Here is a 17,110-nt window from a genome sequence, read left to right as displayed (position 1 = left end):
TTGTGCTGGATAACAGAGATACAAACACCCACCCATTACACCACACCCAGTTCTATGCTGTGCTAGAGATGGAACCCAGGGACTTTGTATAATTTAGGAAAGCATTTTACCAGCAAAATTTCATGCCTAACCCAATGCTGAACATTTTTATATATTTATTTCCCATCCTTATTTCTTCATGAAAACATGTTTAATCTAGTCTTTTACTCATTCTTTTAGGTAGGCTGTAAGTTGGGTAGTTTGTTTTTATTATCGTTCTTTATACATTCTCATTGCAAGTTATTTATCAGAATTAAGATTTGTAAATTTGCCGGGCTGTGGTGGTGCACGCCTTTAAACCCTGTCTTGGAAAAAAAAAAAAGATTTGTAAAGTTTTTTCAGTATGTAGCCTGTGTTTTGGTTTTTTTTCTCCATTATATTTTCCATTCCCCCCTCTCAATTTTTAAAAATTAGTAGCTTAAATTTTAAGGCAGTGTAGGCTTATGGCAAATTTGAGAGGAAGGCACAGAATTACCTTTGGTGGTTAATATCAACTTGACAAGATCTAGAATCACGTAGGAAACCAACCTCTGGAGGGAGCTTAGGTTGATGTGGGAAGACCCACTGTAGCTGTGAGTGGCACCATTTTGTGGGTTGGGGTCCTAGACTCAAAAAAGGAGACAGGGAGTAGAGCACCACCATTTTTCTCACTTCCTGACTGGAATGCAGCTGCCTCATGCATCTGCTGCCATGGCTTCCTTACCATGACAGACTGTACTCTCAAATAATGAGCCAATCTAGTTGTTTTTATTATCATAGCAATAAGAAGTTTGTCATAGTAACAATTCCCATATGTTCTTCCTCTTTCCCCAGATTTTCTCACTGGGAAAGTCCACAGAATCTATGCTGCAGTTAATAAGCCTATACTGACATGTCACTCAGCCCACAGGTTGTAGTAGGGCTCAATGACAAATGATTATAAAGCCTGCCCTTACAGTATAGTGAAGGATAGCTTCAACACCCAAGAGAGCCTCTGGTCCGTTGTTCATCTCTCCCTCCCCCACCTGGCAACTACTGTTTCCATAGTGTGCCTTTTCCCTAACGTCAGAGAAGATCCTACAAGACGCAGCTTCTTTCACTGAGTAACATAGGCTTTTGTTTGTTTCATGCCTTTTAGCTCTAACCCTTTGAGAGCTCATTTTTAAATTTTTGAATAATCTTCCACAGTCTGGAATATAAAGAATTTTTATACACCTGCATTTTTCACAGCCTACCTAAAAGAATGTGCTATCATTGACAAAGAGTGACAAAAAGGTTATTAATCAGAACCCTTCCTTCCCTATTCCTTTTGGTAGTAGTTCTCCACCCTTTGGTAGTAGTTCTTCCCTATGTATTTGCATACTAGATGGTGTTAAACAATTTTGCTTTCAACTATAGTAGTACAAGTGTAACTTGGTTTTGTTTTCCCTGAAACCAGGTCTCTTTCTGTTACCCAGGCTTTTTTCACATTTCTGGACTCAAGCAGTTCTACTTTAGCTTGGACTGCAGGTCTGCTAAGACCACTAGGAGCTAGCTTATTATACATTTTATTTTCATTTTGAGGTGAGGTCTCATGAATCTGGTCTTGAACTTTTTATCTTCCTGCTTCTCTACCTTCTAAGTGCCCAGATTACAGGCATTTGCTACCATGCCTAATTTATGAAGTGCTGGGAACCAAATCCGGGACCTTTTACATATTAGGCAAGTACTTTACTAATGAAGCCTATCTCTCGCCCGTGTTATATACATTTATCTATCTATCTATCTATCTATCTATCTATCTATCTATCTATCTATTTATTTAGCACATGTGTTCATATAACTCAGTACTTGTGTAAATAAAGTCAGACGACAATTTGAGGAAGTTGATTCTTTCCTTCTACCATATAAGTCCTAGGTATCCAACTCAGATCACCAAGCTTGGTGGCAGTGCCTTTACCTGCTGAACCCCTGGCTGGCCCTGTTATACATACTTGGGTAGGGAGCCTGTCTACTCATCAGTCTGTCTGTCTGTTCTTCCTTCCATACTTTTCCCTATTTTTCTTTCTGAGACAGGATCTTATTTTATAACTGGCCTAGTTCTAGGCTGGCTTAGAACTCATGGAATCCCCTTACCTTAGTCTTGAGAGTGTTGGGGTTACAGATGTAAACTATCAAATCTGACTGGCCAGTTACTTTCTTTAGCACACTAAAAATATTCTTTGTAGTGTCTAGTGGCCTATAGTCTATCTAGTGCCTATAATCCCAGCAATTCTGGAGGCCAAGGTAGGAAAATTTTAAGTTCAAAGCCAGCCTGGCCAACTTAGTGAGACCTTGTCTCAAAAAGTAAAAACAAGGAGCTGGAGAGACAGCTCAGGCTTAAGAGCACTTGCTTCTCTTCCAGAAACCTGGGTTAGACTCTAGTAACCACATTGTAGCTTATGATCATTTGTAACCTTCAGTTCCTGGGAATCTGATGCTGCCTTCTGACTTCTATGAGCCCCAGGCACCCATGTGATGCATATACATACTTGCAAGCAAAATACTCATATACCTAAAGTAGAAATAAATATATCTTTTTTAAAAAGTAGAAAGAGGGCATGTAGAAGGACCTGGGTTTGTTCTCAAGGACCAAAAAGAAAATAAATTGTTCTTTACCTTGTAGCCTTTGTAGTTTTTTGTGAGAACTCCAGTTACCATATGATAAGATGTACTTTTTACTAGATATTTGAAGATTTATTTATTTTTTTCAGCTTGATTCTGACTGGGATGTGTCCATGAAGGTTTGCCAAACTTCTAGGAATACATGTTTGTCTTTCACTAAATTTGGGCAACATCTAGCAAGTCTTTTTTTTTTTTTTCCTTTAAGGCAGAATTTTGATCTGTCACTCAGCTGGCCCTGAATTTGTAATAAACTCTTGCCTTTTCCTCTTGAGTGCTGAGGTTACAAGTGTGTAAATGTTCACAACCATGCCTGGCTATGTTCAGCAAGTGTATCTTATTTTTTTCAGCATAATGCATTTCTTTCTCTGCTCTAGGACTCCAGTGACAGACACATTAGCATATGGTCTTGGCATACTTTCGTGAAGCTCAGTTGAGCCTGCTTTTCCAGCCTATTTCCTGATGCTCAGGCTAGATAATTTCTGAGCCTCTGTGTAATGTCTCTGATTTCTTTTTCTGTTGTCTCCATGCTATCATAGATCCCATCTAGTGTTGTTTTATTTTGTATTTATTTTTTATTGATCTTTTATTTTACACACACACACACACACACACACACACACACACACACACACAAAACACACACTTTTTGGGTGGGGCTGAGATTGGACCCTAGACCTTGAGCATACTAAGGAAGCATTCTACACTCAAATATCAACAGTTCTGCTTATGTTTTATTCTCAGAATTTTGATTTGTGATAACTTCTGTTTTGTGCCCAGACCTCTGTGCTTACTCTTATATTTGGCTTACTCTTGGAGAGTGGTAAAGTTAGTTGTCTACGTGTCTCTTTTGACTATAGTAGTCATCTTGGAGTAAGCCTCTCTTAATTATTTTTCCCTTGAGAGTAATCTGTTTTTCCTGGGTCTTTGTATGTTTTGTTTGTTTGTTTGTTTGAATTTTTTGAGACAGGGTTTCTGTAGTCCTGGCTGTCCTGGAACTCCTCCAAGCTCCATAGAATAGAGGCCTGCCTGCCTCTGTCTACTGTGTGCTAGGATTAAAGGTGTGTCCACTATGCTCAGCTGTCAAGCACTTTTAAACTACATCTATATACCTTTAATGTTATTGTATGAAGTTGGTGTTGTTTTAATCTCACAAAGCGCAGACATTTTTCCTGAAGTAGGGGCTGGACCTAGTTGGTTAGGCCAAATGGTTTATTGTAAACCTTTAAAAACTTGCATTTATTTATTTGTTTGTTTATTTATTTATTCATTCTTTCATTCATTCATAGTATGTGCTCATGCACATGTGCATGTACATGTTATAGTGTATATGTGGTTGTCAGAGGATAACTTGTGTCAGTTCTCTCCTAAGGTAGCTGTCAGAGTTGTTAGTAAAAAGGAGCTTTTACTCCCTGAGCCATCTGGTAAGCCCTGACTGAGACAGGATCTCACTCTGTAACATATGATGCCCTCAATCTTGGGATCCTCGTTGCTTAGCCTCCTGAAGATTTGTATTACAGGTGTGTACCACCACACCAGGCCCAGGAGCGTTTTGCCTTTGCTCCATCATGTTGTGGACAGCTCCATTTTCAGAGCCTCTGTACCAGCCCTGTGAATACTGTCCATAGTCCAGACTGAAGCCTAACTGTGGTTGTCTTACATTTGTTTGTTTGTTTGTTTGTTTTTGTCTGTTTGCTTTTTATTTTGTTTGTTTCTACGATAAAGTACCCTGACAAAAGCAATGTAAGCAAGAAAGGATTTATTTCAGGTCACAGCTCAAGGTACAATCACTCCACCATGACAAGGAGGTCAAGGTGGTAGGAGCTTAAAGTGGCTGGTCACAGGAAAAAGCAACAAATGCATGTGTGCCTCTCAGCTTCCCTCCTCTCCTTACACAGTGGAGAATAGCCCTGTCTATAATTGAGATGGGTCTTCTCATAGCAATTAAGGTAATCAGGATAATCCTACATTAGGCATGGGCAGAGGCCCATTTCACATGGGATTCATTCTAGATTTTAACCACCATAGCAATCTGCCCAGGATGTCAGTACTCAAAGCCACTGTTTTTGTCATGTATGGTTAGGATCCTGTGAAGCTGTGTATAGTATGTTTTTCCTGTCTGTACCATGTCCCTCTCTGACTCCAGGGACTCTTTTTTTGTCTTCTGGCTAGAAACCCATGCTGTGCATACCCCAACATTTCATGACTTGGTCTAGGCCTGGCATAGAACATGGTGTGTCTCTAAGCTCTAGAGACATAGTCCTCTATTGAAGAAGACATCCATTCTGAATTTGGTTCATATGATGGTAGTCTACTACCACCATCATAAAAAAATATTTTTTCAGTTCTGGAAATGTAACCATTAAATCCCTCAGCCCTGAACTATTCTGTTGTACCAGTGTGGAAATGACCCTGTGACCTGTGTCCTGCTTTGTTTGCTTTAGGACTTCAGACTCTGGAGAAGTGACACTGCTGACTTCTGAGCCATGGCAACCCCAGATGTGAGCGTCCACATGGAGGAGGTGGTGGTTGTGACAACTCCAGACACTGCAGTTGATGGCAGTGGTGTAGAGGAAGTGAAGACAGTGCTTGTAACAACGAACCTAGCTCCTCATGGGTAAGAACTCAGCCTCGGTCCTGCTAAGTCACAGTGGCAGAGCTTGGTGTGCAGGGGTAGGGGGAGACTCAAGATGTCTTTACACACAAGGTCCTAAGATTGAACCCAGCGTGTTTTAGGCACAAAGGTGAAGTACAAAGTACATCAAGCAATAGGATCAATGGAGATTCTAGGATGATAGCTCATCACTGCAATATGGCTCTAAATCTCTTGGTGATATCTCTTTTGATAAGTGGAACAGTGGAAACTAAATATTTTCTTTATCACCTCTTGTTCTAGATGTCATTATTGAGAGCTAGATCTCAATAAAAGTCACATCTAATCAAACTGTTTGTGGGCAGGGGTTGGGGGAGGTGTGCTTCAGGGTTTCTGTGTACAGAGACTTATTCTATAGACCAGGCTGACCTTGAACTTAGAGATCCACCTTCCTCTTTCTCCCTAGTGCTGGGATAAAGAGCATGTGCCAGGCACTGGCATAGCCTCACAAGAGACAGCTCTATCAGGATGGGTTGGGGAGCAGGGTGGGGGGAGGGTATAGGGGACTTTCAGGATAGCATTTGAAATGTAAATGAAGAAAATATCTAATAAAATTGTTATTAAAAAAAAGAGAGAAAGGAAGAAAAAGCTTTTCAAAAGAAAAAAAAAAGCATGTGCCGCTGCTATCACACGTGACTCATGCTTATCAAACTTTATCTTCCTTTTATCACTTATATACAGAATTGTGAGGAGTGGGCAGAAAAGTTCCTGCCCCTGACAAGGGGTAGGATGAGGGCAGAGCTGTGGGACTTACTGATCTTTCTCTCCTGAGAGACTTGGTCCCAGGGCTTCTGTCTTGTCTGTGTTGTGTCTTGTGTGTGGCATTGTCATACAGAGCTTGACTTTTCCTGGAGCCTCAGTAAGCTTTTGGCTCACTGACAACAGAGGAAGCTTGAATATCAATCATTGCTGCCTGCCCTGTTGCCCTGTGTTTTTTGGAGGCTGTGTCTTCAACATCTGTATATCTGGCTGCCAGCTGCAGAATAGCGATCTGGCCTCTGCTTGAGTTCTGACACTGCCTTCCTCCTCACAGAGGAAGCTGCTCTGCAGGGCTGGTTTTGGGTGGTTGTGAGTTGAATTAATGTGTGAACCTCCCTGCTTTGTTGATAAAGTATAAGATCCTATCTGTCTTTTCTCTTCTTTTCTTTCTTTCTTATTTATTTGTTTGTTTTTTTTTTTTTTTTTTTTTTTTTTTTTTGGTTTTTCGAGACAGGGTTTCTCTTTATAGCCCTGGCTGTCCTGGAACTCACTTTGTAGACCAGGCTGGCCTCGAACTCAGAAATCCGCCTGCCTCTGCCTCCCGAGTGCTGGGATTAAAGGCGTGCGCCACCACGCCCAGCTTGTTTGTTTATTTTTTGAGACAGTTTTTTTTTTTTTTGTTAGCTTTGGCTGTCCTGGAAAACAATGTGTAAATCAGATTGGCCTCAAATTCATAGAGATTTGATTCCCTCTGCTTCCCATGTACTGGAATTAAAGTGCTACCATACCTGGCCCACTGAGTACTTGGGTTAGATGTTTGCTATATATGTTTTGGACATACTGTATTTTCTGAGACTTACCACTGACCTCATAACCTTATCCAAAAGTCCACTGACCTCATACCATTATCCAAAAGTCCACTGACCTCATACCCTTATCCAAAAGTCCACTGACCTCATACCCTTATTCAAAAGTCCACTGACCTCATAACCTTATCCAAAAGTCATACCCAGCTTTTCTCTTCAGATTGGGGTAATCTGTGGTAAATAGTGTTGTGGAAGTGACACTGAATTAGAAAAGCCCCTGCTTTCTGCCCTAGGGTCACTGTTCAGGGTTCAACTGGCATACTTCATAGCTATGGTATCCCCCAGGCTTTTAGGGAGATATGGTGAGGGCCAGACTCTACGATAGTCTTCCCAATTGAAGTCCAGCATTTTGGTGGACCACTGCTGGAGGGTTTTAGTCCCACATCAAAGTCTTTTCAGTATTATCTTTCTCCCAGGGTCTTTCCAGGGTCTCATTCTGTAGTATATCCTGGAGCTCACTGTGTAGTCCAGGCAGGCCTGGAATGAAAGGAGACCCTCTTGCCTCACTACCTGAGTGATGAAAAATAAACACCACCAAGAATAGCTGAGTATTACTGTCTTGTCTTCTTCGGGTATTTCACACAATGTGGGGTTAGAACTATCTCTTGTGGGTATTTACCATCTTGTAAGAGAGATCAACTTCTAAGGCTATACTAGATATGGGAGTGTTAGCTAGTACAGTTCTCTAGCAGCTGGGTGTTTTATTGGTCTTCATTAGAAAGGTGATTTTTGGAGGCTAGGTTTGCTGTAGTAACTCTGTGAGCAGTTCTCCTAGGATGCCAAGAGTCAGCATATCCCACGGGCTTACAGTAACTGCTCAACAGTAATGAGAAGAAGAGGAGTGTGATTGGTCAGCTCTTTGGTTTCCCTGTTTACCAGTATGTTAATTTCTTTTGCTGAGTAAGAAACTACCATAGGCGGGATATGGTGGCTCATGTCTATAATCCTATTGCTTAGGAGACTAAGGTGGAAGGATTATGAGTTCCAGGCCAGTGTAGGCTGTATAGAGTAGTGGGAAAAAAGTGGGCAAGAGAAGAAGGAAGAAAAAACATCTCAAAATTCAGGGGTGTAATATGTAAACGTTTATTTAGTGTAATTTCTGGCTCTGGTTTTATCATGTGTTGGGATGTGTTGGTTAGTGAAGATGGCTTCATCCATGCTCACTGACAGGCTACTATTTGGATAGCTGTAGTGAGGAATCCCCTAGGTCTGCCATCCTGTCTAAATATTCCAACTGGGTGGCCTGAGCTTTCCTTGGTGATTTCATGCTTTGTGTGGTCTCATTTTCCAACAACTAGAGCAAATTGCATAACTATTCACAAGCTCAGGGTGAACTAAGGCTACCCCAGGACCAGGAAAGTTGTAGTTTTATTGTCACTGTGACAAATAGCTGACAGCAGTAGCTCAGGAGTAGAAGGATTTACTTTGTCTCAGGGCGTCGGAGAGTTCAGCCAGTCCATTGTTGCTTCCCCTTCTACTTGCCTGACATCACGGTGTGGGAACATAACATGAAGAGGCAGAGGTTACTTGCCTCATGGAGGATGGGAAGATGAGAAAGAGGAACATGAAGGCAAGATGGGAGGGGACTAGGAACAAGATATTTCCAACGACTTCCCTCCATACACTTTTTTTCATATAATTTCAAGCTCCTAAAATAGTATCATTAAGTTAGGGCCATCCCCAACACATAAGCCTTTTACTGGGACACTTGATAAAGATATCATGGCTGCTCCTGAATTCTGACACCATCCCCGACAACTCATTCGTCCTCTCCCCCAAGGGCTCTCATTTCATGTCCAGCTGTGTACGGTACCAGGCCTCAGGGTCTTGGCTTCATAGGTGACTTGAGGACTGTGTGGTTTAAATGCCTTTTGATTATAGTCCTAAGAATTAAAAACACTGTAACTTCCTGTCTTAAGATTTCTATTGCTGTGATAAAACACCATAATCAAAAGCAACATGGGAAGAAAGATTTTATTTTATGTTTTACTTTATATCCAGCATCAGAAGAATCAAGGCAGGAACCTCAAAATTGGAACTGGAGGTAGGAACTGAAGTAGAAGTATGGAGAAGTGCTTCTTTCTAACTTGCCTCCTTATGGTTTGCTCAGCTTGCCTTATAGCACCAGGACCACCCAGTCTAGGGATAGCACTGCCTACAGTAAGCTGGACCCTCCCATATCATTTTATCAATCAAGAAAATATATGGCAGGCTTTCCCAAAGGCCAATCTGGTGGGGACATTTCCTCAATTGAAGTTTCCTCTTCTCAAATTGCTCTACGTAGTGTCAATTTGACATAAAACCAGCCAGCACACTTCCTCTCCCTGTATTCAGCATAAACAGTTGGGATAGCAAGGGGGGCAAATTTGTTCAAAAGCCATGTGATGAATTCTTGTGGGTGGCCTCTGTCTTAGTCATGGTTTCTATTCCTGCACAAACATCATGACCAAGAAGCAAGTTGGGGAGGAAAGGGTTTATTCGGCTTACACTTCCATACTGCTGTTCATCAACAAGGAAGTCAGGACTGGAACTCAAACAGGTCAGGAAGCAGGAGCTGATGCAGAGGCCTTGGAGGGATGTTCTTTACTGGCTTGCTTCCCCTGGCTTGCTCAGCCTGCTCTCTTATAGAACCCAAGATTACCAGCCCAGGGATGGTCCCACCCACAAGGGGCCTTTCCCCCTTGATCACTAATTGAGAAAATGCCTTACAGTTGGATCTCATGGAGGCATTTCCTCAACTGAAGCTCCTTTTTCTGTGATAACTTCAGCTGTGTCAAGTTGACATAAAACTAGCCAGTACAGCCTCTATCTGCTTTTTTTTTTGGTAGGTTCTGAAGATTGTTAGAGCCTTTGGCCAGGTACTATCTTGAATTTTGGAGAGCAAAATAGAAGCTCTTACAGGCACACAGGTTTGGTTTACTCTAAACCTTTGACAATTGGAGGTATGAAATAGTTCAATCCCTATACTCCCTATAAGTTCTCCATTTTTGCCCAAGATGTTCCTCTTGAAATTCAAACATTAATCAAGTTTTCCACCTTCTAAATTGATAAGATAGAAGTTTCTTTCCTCTGCCATGAGACCTAGTAGTTAGTGTCTCCTTTTGTCCCATCCTTCTATGTTATTTAGGGAGAAACATAAGTTCTAACCCTGATATAATTACCAACTTAGCTGTAGAAATTATATGATAGACTATCACAGAACTTCACGGACAAGAGTAACCAATGGATTTTGCTTTCTTGGTGTGTTGGGTTGGCTTTGTCTGGGTGACCTCACTCCATAACTAAAACACAGGTTCTTCATGTGATTATCACATATCAAGATACCTGCCTGAGTTTGTCTTAACTATGGAAGGTTCTACTAGTCAGGGCTGGGAACTGAAGAGTCTTCTCTATCCCATTAGTAAATTGATCAGAGTTTGCCTAAGTTAAGTGGGGGGAATAATATAAATGATTCCCTTGGTTGATGGAAAACAACATGAAGGATAAAACCTTTTCCATCTGAGGCCTTAGTACAAGGGTAGCATCATGTCAGGTTTTTTCTGCAGGACAGAGGAGGCTGTGAATTCCTCCTTTGGAAGAACCTGTGTAGCCACTAAAGCAGGCATATCCTGAAGGATAGGGAACTTTGCATTTCTTTTTCTTTTTCTTTTTTTTTTTTTTTTGGTTTTTCGAGACAGGGTTTCTCTGTGTAGTCCTGGCTGTCCTGGAACTCACTCTGTAGACCAGGCTGGCCTCGAACTCAGAAATCCGCCTGCCTCTGCTTCCCAAGTGCTGGGATTAAAGGCGTGTGCCACCACGCCCGGCTAAACTTTGCATTTCTAATGGGAAGAGTTTCCATTATACTACTAATTGGAAAATGAGACTTAACTCTTGCTGCATGCTATTAAAAAAAGAAAGGGGGAGAGAGAGAGAGAGTCAGGAGCTGTAGACTCTTCCTAAATAGCACAACTGAAGGTTTTGGGTCTATTTTCCCCACACCCTCTCCTGACTTCCTTCCTTGGAAGAATTTGTTTTGGACAAGGTGTAATTTTAGTTCTGTCATTGTCCTTTGCTTTATCCAAAGTTCTGGCTGAGGAGGGAGGATAGCTTCCTTTCCAAGTTCCTGTAGACTTCTTGGAGTCCGGGTGTTCCCACTTAATATTACTGTTCAGATCAGAGTAATTCTTTGTTGTTGTTTTGAGACAGTTTGTCTTAATCAGAGTTTTTCAACCTGTGGGTTGAGACTCTTTAAGGAGTCGAATGACCCTTTCATGGGGGTTGTATATCAGATATCCTACATAACAGATATTTACATTATAACTCATAATAGTAGCAAAATTTTAGTTATGAGGTAGCACTGAAAATAGTTTTATGTGGGGTCACCACATCTGAGAAACTATGTTAGTTATTCAGAATTAGGATGACTAAGAATCACTGTTTTAAATAGTCCTGGCTGGCCTAGAACTTTCTATGTAAGTCAGGCTACCCTGGACTCACAGAGTTCTGTCCCCTGAGAACTGGGATTAATGGTGTACACCACCATTAATGAGGAGTCATTAATGTGTCTCAAAAGTTAGATTTCAAGTTTGTATTTCAACTCTCATTCTGACCTGGTTCTAGATAAAATAAATCTTGAGGATTGGGAAGTGAGCTGACTTACAATCATCACATATTCCACAGGAGAGATCAGGTTAAGTCCTTAGAACAGAAGTGCCTGCTGTTCAAGGACTAGTTCCTGTGCTTTCTAGATGCTAATGTAGAGTAAGTAGAGTGGTCAGGCTGGAGGCTATGGTGACTTTAACGGAGAGGTCTCACAGTGGTAATTGTGCCCTAGTATGTATGACACAACTCTGGGTTCTTTCTTCTCTGTAGTAAGTAGCCTATGGGTTGTTTTGTTTTGTTTTGTTTTGTTGAGACAAGGTTTCTCTGTGTAGCCTTGGCTGCTCTAGAACTCACTCTGTGAACCAGGCTGGCCTCAAATTCATAGAGATCACCTACCTCTGCCTCCTAGAATTAAAGGCGTAGCCAGCACTGCTTACCTGAAAACCCTGTGTTTTAACCCAGAGTAACCTCCTCTTCCCGAACTCTTAGTCTGTTCTAATATCCATTGCTCTTCTCGGGAATGTCTGGTAAGTCTGAGTGTTTTCGAGCCACATGTTGTCCACACTGAGTTACTACTGTAGGCAGCTCTCCAGGGCCTGGATATCTGATGTTGCCAAACATTGGTACCCTGGCCTTAGGCCTTAACTGCTGTTCCCAGGAATCATCTGTATCTCACACTACTTTTGTTTTCCTTATCTTCCTAGACCCTCTTAGTTAATTTTTATTTGGATATTTATATTTATATGGATGTCTGTATACTACTTGGGTGCCTTTTGGGTAAAATGCCAGAAGGGAATGTTGAATCCCATGGAACTGGAGTTACAGACAGTTGTGAACTCCCTGTGGGTGTTTGGGATTGAACCCAAGTCATCTGGGAGAACAGCAGCTCTTAACCTGTGGGCTGACTGTCCAGGACCCTCTTATTCACAAGAGCGTTCACTGAGGAATCCCTTGTGTTAGGCCAAGCTTTGACCTCTGATGAATTGCAGACTTGCTTAGAAAATTGCCCATTGCTTGGGTAACGATTGTGGACAACGACTGAACACCATCTATCCACAGGAGAGAAGACTACAGTTTTACAAGCAGCCAGGGATGCCAGAGACCTGTTAGTAAAGGAAAGAGGTCCCAGAGAAGGTACATCTGTGATTTATGTGAAGTTCAGAGGTAGTAAACTGCCTGGTGTGGTGGCTCAGACCTTTAATTACTACCTGCAGTTGAGAGGCAGAGGTAGGCAGATTTCTGAGTTCCAGGCCAGCTAGGGCTACACAGCAGTGATACAGTAAGAGCCCGTCTCAAAAAAAAAAAAAAAAAAAAAAAAAGCAAAAGCAAAAAACCCAAACACAGTAAACCCAAGTATGGTATGGTGGTACGCACTTAATAACAGCCAGCACTTGGAAGGTAAAGGCAGGAAGATCAGCAGTTCAGGGCCTTCCTTGTAAGGAGTTCAAGGCCAACCTGAACTACATGGGACCCTATCTCAAAGCAAAACCCTACAAGAAGCCGGACGTGGTGGTGCACGCCTTTAATCCCAGCACTCGGGAGGCAGAGGCAGGTGGGTTTCTGAGTTCGAGGACAGCCAGGGCTACACAGAGAAGCCCTGTCTCAAACAAACAAACAAAACAAAACAAAACCCTACAAGATAAAACAAAAAAGAAGTAGCAAAAACTCAGCTAGAATAATTGCTGGGACAACCAATCTATCTTCAGATCTTCTCTTATTGGTAGCATGATCCTTGGTTTTTGTCCCTTGATCGTCAGTCTTTTCTGCTATTGATGTTTTTCCTTCCTTCAGTGTTTTCTCAGCCTGTTTCCCACCCCTAAAATCTGTTCTTTTCTCTCTTGCCAGAATACTCTCTATAATATGCGAACCTGATATATCTCTCCTGTTTAAAGATCCAAAAGGCTTCCCCAACCTTGGCCCTGCCAGAGGTACCTTCCAATTCCCTGCCTCACAGGAGGAAACTCTTGGGTCCACAGCTCACTTTAAGCACTAAGCAAGCTACTTCTACCTGGCTGAAAAAAAAAAAAAAAAATCACCATTTGGGACCTGGCTTCCTACCAAACAGATACTGTCTCTAGCTTGACTCAAATTGTTGGTCCATGTCCTTTGTTCTATAGGTTATGGTGAACTGGGAATTTGTGAGCTCTATGTCCCCTTTCTGAGATCTAGCACTTACAAGACCTCTGTCATGAGGCTCTGTCTTAAAAGAAGTCAAGGGAATAAAAAGAATGCTCACAGCCAGTCCTGATAGTGTGTGTGTGTCGAATGAAACCTGGACAGATAGCTGCATACAGTCCACATTCAGTTGTCATAAGCCCTGTCATACTAGATTTCTCCCAGATTGTCTGTATAGCCTTTCAGTTTCCAGAATAGATAAGATTCCTGATTGAGGCAGTTTGCATTGGCTCTGTACATACCTAAGTAGAAATACTGGGTAGAAGTGATCCTTAGTAGTGGGGATACTAGGTCAGAGGGCATGTATTTTGTAAGTAATGGACAAAGTGCCCTCACGAGTGTTTTTAGTTTGGGGGGATGGGAGACTACTACTACTTGTTAGTCAACTTTTCATCACTGTAACAAATACCTGAGAGAAACAGTTTAAAAGGGAAAAATTGTTATTGAGTTTATAACTTCAGTGATTTCAGAGCATGGTAGTGGGCTTCATTGTTTTTTCAGCCATGATGAGGTAGAATATTGTGACAAATGGACATGACAGGGCAAAGTTGCTCATTCCCTGCCAGCTAGGAGACAGAAAATGACAGGAAGATCTCGGGACAGGCTACATCCCTCTAAAGCATACTCCCAATGTTCTGCTTTTTAAAATTAGACTTTACTTTTACAGCCTCTTAATAATGCCATCATATTATCATCCATCAAGTGATTAATCAGATAAAGTCAGAGCCTTCATGATCCAATCACTTCCTCCAAAAGTTCCAGCTCTTGCTGGGCAGTGGTGGCGCACGCCTTTAGTCCCAGCACTTCGGAGGCAGAGGCAGGTGGATTTCTGAGTTCGAGGCCAGCCTGGTCTACAGAGTGAGTTTTAGGACAGCCAGGGCTACACAGAGAAACCCTGTCTCGAAAAACCAAAAAACAACAACAAAAAAATTCCAGCTCTTAAAACTGCTATATTGGGAACTAAGCCTTCAACAGCTACTTTATATCTAACCATGACATGAGCCCTCTTGGGTGTTTCTAGCTATGCTGCTATGCTGCTGTTCCACTCCTGTTCTAGTTAGTCCATCAACCTTTTCCCACAAATATCTTGGTGATAGATACATCCATCTTTGGACCATCTAGGTGAAAGTAGTTTTTCACTCATCTTTTTTTTACTCCCAGTGCTGGAAATTGAACCCAGGTCCTTGATAACACTCGGTAAACACTCTACCACTGAGCATCCCAGCTCTCACCACGGGCTTTATTTGCATTTCTTAGGAAATAGAAACAATCTCTTCACAGGTTTCTGCTGGCTCTGGTAATGTTCTTGTGTTTTCTCTTTTAAAAAGTTGTTTATAGGACTGGGTGGTGGAGGTGGACACCTTTAATCCCAGCACAGGAAGCAGCTTTGCCCTGTCTTGTCAATTTGCCACAATATTCTGCCTCACCATGGCTGAAAAACAATGAAGCCCACGACCAGGAGGATCTCTGAGTCCGAGAGTGAGTTCCAGGACAGCCAGGGCTACACAGAGAAACCCTGTCTTGAAAAACCAAAAAAAAAAAAAAAAAAAACCCAACAAAAAACAACAACAAAATTTTTTATGGTGTTCCACCCCACCCCACCCCCCACACATACTAAAAGGGGTTTTGTTGTTTTTAATTTATTACATGTGTGCCATGGTATTTACGTGGAAATCAGAAAGCAACTTGGAGTAGTTTGTTCTTCCTTCCACTTTTACATAGGTTCTAGGGATTTTCTCACCAACCTAAGACCTTAATTTTATTGATAGATTGAGTGAGTGAGTGTACACCTTTAAGCTTAGCATTTGGGGGACAGAGGAAGGTAGATCTCTGTGAGTTCAAGACCAGCTAAAGCTACATAGTCAGAGCCTGTCTCAAAACAAAACAAAGAAACAGAGTTTTACATTTTTTTATCTTTTATTATGCATTTTAATTAAAAATAACAAAAAATAAATAAAATGACCAATTCAGAGTCTGGCATTTAAAAGTATTATACAAAAGCAAGAGAAAAACATGTGGCTGTGGATGGTATGAGGCTCTGGATGCTTTTTTTGAGTTTTACATTTTTATTGTATATGTATATATGTGTCTTTTGCCTGCATGTATAGTGCTCATAAAGGTCAGAAGAGGGCACTGGAGCCCTGCAACTTAAGTTATAGGTAGTTGTGAACTACCACAGGGGTGCTGGGATTGAATCACGGTCCTTGGTAAAAGTAGCAAGGACTCTGAACCTTTGAGTCATCTCCTTAGCTCCTAATTTTATTTATTAATTTCCTTTTAATTTTGGAGGATGTTTGAGGTGGGGTCTTGTGTAGCCCCAGATAGTCTAGAATGAGCCAAGTAGGCTGGGCTTCTCTGGAACTTAGAGTAATCCCCTGTTTCTTCTCTTGAGTATTGGAATCATCAGTATATGCTGCTACCCTGGCTTCTATTTTTTAAATTAATCAATTAAATTGTGTGTGTGTGTGTGTGTGTGTGTGTGTGTGTGTATGTGTGCAATGCACACATGGAGGTCAGAAGACTAGGTTCTGAGGATTGATCTACGGTTGTTGGTTTTGGCAATAAGTGCTTTTACCTGCTGAGCTATCTCACTGGCCCTGGCTTCTATTTTTGATTGTTTATTTTGGAATAGGATCTTGTAACACAGGCTAGCCTCAAATGTACTGTATTTTTGAGGATGGCCTTCAAATTCTCTGGCTACTTCGACTTCTGAGACTGCAGGCATGTACCACCATGCCCAGTTTTATGTGTTACTGGGAAATCAAATCTAGGTCTTTGTGCATGTTACCCAGGTCTTCTGAGCTGAGAGGCATCCTCAGGTGTTTGAATTTTTAAGCTAAAGGTATCCCTTTTGTGATTTTCAATTATGTATGTAAGAGAAACTGTTACTATTTTATAACTACTACTACTAAGTTTCTCCTTTTTCATTTTATTTTATTTTTTATTTATTGTCATATGTAAGTGTAGCTGTCTTCAGACACACCAGAAGAGGGCATCAGATCTCATTACAGATGGTTGTGAGCCACCATGTGGTTGCTGGGATTTGAACTCAGGACCTTCAGAAGAGCAGTCAGTGTTCTTAACTGCTGAGCCATCTCTCCAGCCCAGTTTCTCCTTTTACAAATGTTTCAGTACTATATGGTTTTACCTTTTGCCTTTGCTTTTGGTTTGCTAATAATTTATTTTGGTATGAGATTAGGGTTGGTCAAAGTGAATTTTTTCTTTTTTCAAAAATTTTGTGTTTTCTGAGTATATGGCTCAGAGTTTGATTTCTAAAGCTATATAAATTTTATATTTTTAGAAACTTTGGTAAAAATATGAAATTATTATATTGGAAATAGAAAACTTTACTCAGGAAAGAAAGAAGTGTTTTGAATTCCCACATAAGCATTTGTTACTTCTATAAGTTCCTGACATTGGCTTTGCTTGTCCATTGCCATTCTGGGCACTGGAGGCAAAACTGGAACAGATAATGCAG

General features: G+C 41.3%; 1 protein-coding gene across 8 annotated transcripts in view; it reads left to right on the top strand.

Moving 5' to 3' along the window:
- The window catches only part of Gmeb2 (glucocorticoid modulatory element binding protein 2), a 36,658-nt gene that overhangs the window by 4,883 nt on the left and 14,665 nt on the right, over nucleotides 1–17,110 (top strand). For all 8 annotated transcript variants that reach the window (XM_006500603.2, XM_006500606.3, XM_011239938.2 and 5 more), the window contains exon 2: nucleotides 5,103–5,275. In XM_006500603.2, the coding sequence (XP_006500666.1) occupies nucleotides 5,145–5,275 (131 nt within the window). In that variant the 5' untranslated portion in view covers nucleotides 5,103–5,144. The remainder of the gene's footprint in view (nucleotides 1–5,102; nucleotides 5,276–17,110) is intronic.

This window comes from Mus musculus, chromosome 2 (genome assembly GCF_000001635.26).
Source record: "Mus musculus strain C57BL/6J chromosome 2, GRCm38.p6 C57BL/6J".
Taxonomy (NCBI): Eukaryota; Metazoa; Chordata; class Mammalia; order Rodentia; family Muridae; genus Mus; species Mus musculus.
The sequence above is the reverse complement of the archived record's forward strand: the minus strand, read 5'-3'. Positions and strand labels throughout refer to the sequence as shown.